Here is a 7,482-nt window from a genome sequence, read left to right as displayed (position 1 = left end):
TCTCATCAGATTACGACAAGTGTGTATTCTGCTCAGAGAGCTCCAGGTTGCCTGGGGCCAGCTTTACTTAGGCTGGGCCCAGCTGGGAGATTCTCCTTTGGGCTGTGGTTCCATTGATGCCTGTTTTTCCCATGACTCAGCCCAGGAGTACAAGAGGGCCCTTGATGAGTCAAATTTACTAATTGACTTGGCCAAAGACAAGGTTACCTCCACTTACTGGACTGTACCACAAAGTCACACAGCAGAGGGACTAGAGTCCAATCTACCACACCTTCCTAAATATCAGGAGAGTTCTTTATCCAGAATCCTTTAAACTTTGTGAACTTCAGATTAATACCTGCCCACTGGTAGTGGGTGCGTTAAACTAACCCTCCCGAGTATCCTTTGATGTTAACTATAGAGAACAGAATTTAACACATTTAAAATAATAATAATAAAACTTTGCTTACAGAATATTATGTCGTATCATCTTGTCAAAAATTGTCAACTTAAAAAATGACCAGACCTACTGATCTTATTAAAATAATCTTGGCCTACAATATAAAAGACAGCTTAATACTTAGACCATAAACTCAAATACCTTTAGGGACTACAAAGGTGACAGAAATCCGTGAAGCAGCTTGTCACAAGGACTGTCATAGAGCTTGTCATAGAGCTGTGGTCATACTGTTTGTAGCCTACCTAGGACATTCAGGTGCAGTGTTGATATTAAGTACTGTGCTTCCCAGACAAGATTCCATCAGTTTGTGATATATGAGTAAACAGATAAACAATTTTTTAAATCTTTATTACCCACATCACGTCATGCCAGTCAGAGTGGCTAAAATGAACAAATCAGGAGACTATAGATGCTGGAGAGGATGTGGAGAAACGGGAACCCTCTTGCACTGTTGGTGGGAATGCAAACTGGTGCAGCTGCTCTGGAAAACAGGGTGGAGGTTCCTCAAAAAGTTAAAAATATATCTACCCTATGACCCAGCAATAGCACTGCTAGGAATTTACCCAAGGGATAAAGGAGTGCTGATGCATAGGGGCACTTGCACCCCAATGTTTATAGCAGCACTTTCAACAATAGCCAAATTATGGAAAGAGCCTAAATGTCCATCAACTGATGAATGGATAAAGAATTTTGGTTTATATACACAATGGAATAGTACGTGGCCATGAGAAAGAATGAAATATGGCCTTTTGTAGCAATGTGGATGGAACTGGAGAGTGTTATGCTAAGTGAAATAAGTCATGCAGAAAAAAGAGATACCATATGTTTTCACTCTTATGTGAATCCTGAGAAACTTAACAGAAGACCATGGGGGAGGAGAAGGGGGAAAAAAGTTAAAGAGGGAGGGAGGCAAACCATAAGAGACTCTTAAAAACTGAGAATAAACTGAGGTTGATGGGGGGTGGAGGGAGGGGAGGGTGGGTGATGGGCATTGAGGAGGGCACCTGTTGGGATGAGCACTGGGTGTTGTATAGAAACCAATTTGACAATAAATTTCATATTAAAAAATAAAAATTAAAAAAATAATCTTTATTACCCCAAAAAACAAACAAACAAATAACTAGCAAACTTTATTTTTGTGGTGCTCCAAAAGAATACAATACGTTCATATCCTATATATTAGAAAAATTACTGCTCTACTGTTGGATCATAAAGTTTCTTCATACATTTCAGATTGAAGAAGTTCCAGGAGAGTTTACCCAGGATGATTTGGCAGAAGATGATGTCATGTTACTGGATGCTTGGGAACAGGTAAAACTATATTTGATGGTAAGGAGAGAGTGTGCTTATAGCTGGGAACTCACAAAACCAGCTTTGAAAAATGGCAAGTCTAATAATAAATGGACCTATGGATTTAGGCTGTGTTTGAAAAAGACCCAACACAGTCTGGCAAAAGGTAAAACTGGTGCTTGTAGCAAATTTATTTCCTAATGTGGAAATAATTCTATGGCTACCATCTGTGGCTGTATAGTTTTAGGAAAAGAAAAAAAAAACCCACTACTATTTTTCATTTCACTCCTAACTTATTCATGCATTCATCTCTTCATTTAACTAATAAATGCATTAGTGGGTACAATGCCTTGGAGGTACAATGCCAAGAGGAAGACTGAGAGATTCAGAAGTTTTCTTGAAATCTGACATGAAGTCATAGGGGACCTTTCCCCTGGGGAAGAAACAGATGCAGGATAGTTTTGAATCTACACAGTAAAATACATTATTGTTATATATATCTTTATTTGGGAGACAACGAATGGGGATTTGGCATGCCATATCTGAGAGTTGGGTTTTGTGGGTTTTTTTTTAAGCCTTTATGTAAACTGATTAAATAGTGAAAGGGAAAAATAAATATATTAGGAATTAAAGTGTATACAGCAATTATGAAACCCGCATCTGAATTAGGCCTAGTCTTAGAGTGAACCCTGCTAATTGTTACGTTCAGATCTGTTCTTAATTGCTAAAGCCATCTGTTTATTTTACACCTTAGCTTCTTGGTCTAGAAATAATCATATTTGAATTTGGCACCTAACTACAGATTCTCCCCAGGTGAATGGATCACTTATTTATAGATATTAAATTTATTTTTTTAAATTTTTTTGTTAATGTGTATTTAGTTTTGAGAGACAGAGACAGAGCATGAGAGGGGGAGGGACAGAGAGGGAGAGGGAGACACAGAATCTGAAGTAGGCTCCAGGCTTTGAGCTGTCAGCACAGAGCCCGACACGAGGCTTGCACTCACAATCTGCGAGATTGTGACCTGAGCCAAAGTTGGACGTTTAACCGACTGAACCACCCAGGTTGCTCTAGATACGACATTTAAAACCGCATGTCAAAACACCTTTGTGTATTAAGAATTAAAATGAGAATGACATTTCCTTATTCAGAAGAATTTAATTCTCTCCATTTGTAGTCAATTCTATAGTCATGGATACTTTAGAATATTTCCCTTACTACATTTTATTTTTTTAATCACCTTTTTCATTTATATTACCATGATGTCATGGTGTGTTCTGTGCCCTGCAAGCAAATGTTTCAGTACTTTCAGTATGAATTAGAATACAACCAAAACTAATTTGACCAACATTTCTCTGCCAACAAGTTATTCTAAAGTGATTTAAGTATAAGGTAATTCAAGAGAATGCTTCAGCACTGAAGTTCCCAACCTACACATTTGACAAGAAGAATATGTACGGAATATATAATTACATCAGTTAAAAAAAAAAAAACCCTCAGTATTTAAATACTAAACATTATAGCACTTTACCAAAGTGTTACAGGATACGGTTTTATAGGTGAAAACTATAGGCTTAAGTCAACTATTCCTAAAGGGAGTCTGAGGTCCCCACAAACAAACTAAGCCTGGTCCTCCCCGGATAATACTAAAATGGAGATAATGGCTGCCTTACATTCTCCAGGAGTGGGTACAGAGATGGCCAATATGTTGTTTTGAGAAAATACTATGTAAACACGGAATATCAGGATGTGAAATCTGGAGTCAAACTGGCTGGCTCTCCATTTAGGTGTCTCCTAATATGGAAAACACTGGGAAAGTGGTGTAACTTCTCTTCACCTCCTTGTCCACATCCTTAACTCCAGGGCTTGTGGTGAAGAGTATAAATGAATGGTGTGTGAGAAGCACTTTCCTGAGGGCTTGCGCCGAATGAGTACTCCCCAAACACTACATATGATTATTGTTCCGTCTTTCAGATTTTTATTTGGGTTGGCAAAGATGCCAATGAAGTCGAGAGAACAGAATCTCTGAAGTCTGGTAAGTGAGATCCCATGGAGGCTGTTACCCCGAATGGTTATGACTAAGTCCCTGACTGCTCTTCTCAGCACAGTTTTCAAAACTACACATTCAAACTGAGGAGACTCTAATAAGCTTTCACTTTCACAACTAAAGAGTAATGGAAATTTTTTAAACTGAAGAATTTCAGAATGAGAAAAATAGGTTTTGTTACCTAATGTAGAATATGGTTACATCAATTTGTGCTGAAAAATTTAAATTCACTGAAATAATATTTCATTATTATTATTTAAATTCACCGAACTACTATTGAAACCTCTATAACTGTGATAACCTAGATCTTTTAAAATTCCTTTTGAGTAATGCTGTTCTTTCAGGCACAGCTGCTGTTTATTATTGAAAAGTATAAGAATAATTATGCCGTAAGGATTATTCTTTAAAGTTTGGTTTATTTTTAGGCAGTCATGAGACGCTCATGTGCAATCCATAGCAGTTGAGAGAAATCAATAAGGAATTGTTCATGTGGAACAGTATCTGGCTACTTTGGGGCAATGAACATTTGATCCATTACTTTAATTGGAAGACTTTTCATTCCGTCGTTATTTTAGGTTAATCAAAACTAACCAAATGTGTATGTCTCTGCATTTCTTTATAGCCAAAATGTACCTTGAGACAGACCCTTCTGGAAGAGACAAGAGGACACCAATTGTCATCGTAAAACAGGGCCATGAACCACCCACATTCACGGGCTGGTTCCTGGGCTGGGATTCCCACCGGTGGTAAATTGGTTTTTGTAGGAAAAACCAAACAAATATTATGGCGCAACTGTCCCATTGCTGTTTTGGGGGAAGGAAGGTTTTTGTTGTTTGTTGGACTTTAGAAAGTTAACTTCAGCCGTATGGCTATTGTTTTTGTGCCTAATATTGGTTTGAAATTCTTTTTAACTAGAATTTTCTTATGTTAGTATTTTAAAATAACCTAAAGTAAATTTTTGTTATGGATCAAGAGTAGCTCTGCTGGAAACTGGGATTTATATCTTTTTATATGAAATCTGTGCATAATCTAGGGGAGTTTATCAGGGAATTTTATAAATCAGGAGCCATTAGCCAAACTTTTTCTTTAATACGCCAGAGAAGTAAGCCGTAATGCCTTTGAGGCTATTCTCCTATGTGTTGTGTTCAAAAGGATAGTATATTTGTGGTGAGGTTGATGTTAAGGGGGGGTTTAAAAGTTTGTTGTTATTTTGCTTCTTCAGCCAATATGACTCTGACACCATTAACTCCCAAGTGTCATTTCCTAAGAGTAACTTTACCATGTTTGCCTTTTTAAAAAACTTTGAAATCACAGCTTTTTCATGACAAAATAGTCTACCTAGATATACGTATTTGACAGTGCTTGTTTAATACCACAAAGGCTATGTACAAAAAAATTCATTCATGCTGTCTTTCATCATTAAAATAACCTCTTTTTGAAAGGGTTTTTTGTTGTGACATTTTATTCAAATATGACATGTAAATTAATTACACAATTAGTTTTAAGGTTAAATACTTTTATTCACAAATAAATACAAATTAATCTTTCTCTTAAAAAATTTTTTTAATGTTTATTTATTTTTGAGAGAGAGAGAGACAAAGCAGGGAGGGGCAGAGAGAGGGCGGGACACAGAATCCAAAGCAGGCTCCACGCTCTGAGCTGTCTGCACAGAGCCCAACACGGGGCTCAAATTCACAAATCATGAGATCATGACCTAAACCGAAGTCAGACACTTAACTGACTCAGCCACCCAGGCACTCCTCAAATTTAATATTTCTTATTCATCCTCATTAAGTGGTCAAAATTAAACAACCTTTCTAAAGTTACATAATTAAAAAAGATTTTAAATATATTGTGCATCTGAAACCTGGGCCCTGTTCAAAGATAAATTGAGGCATATTAAACATTTCAAGAGTTTATTTGAGCAAAAAATCCATCCAGATTGTGCAGTGCCAGACTAGAAGCAGTTAGGAGCACTCTACCAGAAGGAACTCAGGGAGAGACTTTTATAGAGAAAGAGTAAAGCAAAGTAAGGATATTACTGACTGGTTAGGCTTAAAGTCCAGTTGGCTGTTTGTGATTGGTTGTCCTCAGGTTTTGATTTTGTAACCTTGAGGCATTTACAGGCTTGAATTTGGGTTTGCTTACATAGGTCTCCACAGCATTAGAGCCACATCAGTCTAATGGCCTCCTTGTTTAAATCATTTAACAGACCCCCAAAAAAGGAGTTGGGGTAGAAGGTGGAGATCCAATAAAGTAGAAGCCAACTTTGGAAGTAGGCCAGAAGGTGGCTCATTGACGAGCAGAAGCTACATTTCCATGGAGTGATCTAAGAAATTCTCACACTCTCTCTGTGCGGAATGAATGGCGTGCGCATTTCAGACTGAGTCCTGGTGTGGGTTGGCGTGGAGAAGTGAGCCCAGTACCATTATGGCTGAAAAGTAAATAGTCTTGTGGGGACCTGCAGCTTGTGTGAGTGCTAAGGAAGCAGTGAGAAGCCACGCTTCCAGGCACTCACTGTTCCTTCATTCAGCACGTAATTTTATTAGGTGTCTATTTGGTGTCAGGCACTATTCTAGGCACTTTGGATCCACATGAATGAAACAAAGTCCAAACTGTCACAGAGTTTATATTCCAGGGAAGAAGCTAACAAAAACAAGTAGATACAGAGTCCCCACTTAGGCTCAGTCTTGCTTTCCATGGTTTCAGTTAACTGAGGTCAGCTGTGGTCAGGAAGCAGCTGATTCTCCTTCTGGTGCATACGCGGGAGGTCAATAGTAGCCTAACGCTACGACGCAGTGGCTACACCTTTTACTTCACTTCACTGCATCACGTAGGCATTTCATCATCTCACATCACCACAGGATGAAGGGTGAGTACAGTGCATTAAGGTATTTTGAGAGAGGGAAAGAAAACCCATATTCACATAACTTTTATTACAGTATCTTGTTATAATTGTTCTATTATACTGTTATTGTTGGTATGCTCTTGCAAGAATTTATAAATTAAAATTTATCAGAGCTATGTACGTATAGGAAAAAAACAGTATATATAGGGTTCTGTACTAACCATAGTTTCAGGCATCCACCGGGGATCTTGGAATATTCCCTGTGGCTAGGTTGAGGCCACTGTATATTATAAAATATATTAGAATATAAATTCTGTGGAGGGAAGATGTATAGGGAAGGAGGACAAGAGATCTTAGGTGAGAGGGGGGAAGAGTGCAATTTTAATAGGGTGGTTCCGGAAGTCCCTGTGAAGTAGATGATATTCAAACATGGAATAGACAGGGGGAGGGATGAATCTTGTGGTCACACCCAAGGACAAGGAATTCCAAGTGCACAGGTGCAGAGCTGGGAGCATTGTCTCATGCCTGGGTTCTAAAGAAGCAGGGAGAGCCCTCAGGGTTCTCTCCTTTCAACACTGGACTAGAACAAATACATCTTAAGCAGAACTGCTGTTTTAAGCCTGAGCTGTGAAAACATTGCTTTCCTAAATCCTAAACCCACGTACCCGAGGCAGAGAGGGTGACACCTAAGGAGACAGCCACACGTCATCAGCACAAGACCTATGGGGAGGTTAGATCCATTGAGCAGCGTGCCCAGCTAAAACACTGGAGGCGGCCACAGAATTACCAGCAACTACAGCTGCTACATCAGGATTTATAAGCTCTACATTTAGTAAAGGGAAGGGCACCTGGTGGCGA

The 7,482-nt window shown here is 38.7% G+C and overlaps 1 protein-coding gene across 1 annotated transcript in view; it reads left to right on the top strand.

The window, feature by feature from the left end:
* The window catches only part of SCIN (scinderin), a 79,415-nt gene extending 74,192 nt beyond the window's left edge, over positions 1–5,223 (top strand). Inside the window, exons 14-16 of the mRNA XM_027071980.2 lie at positions 1,673–1,750; positions 3,704–3,764; positions 4,399–5,223. Of these exons, the coding sequence (XP_026927781.2) occupies positions 1,673–1,750; positions 3,704–3,764; positions 4,399–4,526 (267 nt within the window). The 3' untranslated portion in view covers positions 4,527–5,223. The remainder of the gene's footprint in view (positions 1–1,672; positions 1,751–3,703; positions 3,765–4,398) is intronic.
* Positions 5,224–7,482: the final 2,259 nt, after the last annotated feature.

Source organism: Acinonyx jubatus, chromosome A2 (assembly GCF_027475565.1).
Source record: "Acinonyx jubatus isolate Ajub_Pintada_27869175 chromosome A2, VMU_Ajub_asm_v1.0, whole genome shotgun sequence".
In the NCBI taxonomy this organism is placed as follows: Eukaryota; Metazoa; Chordata; class Mammalia; order Carnivora; family Felidae; genus Acinonyx; species Acinonyx jubatus.
This window is presented reverse-complemented; position numbering and strand designations above follow the sequence as displayed.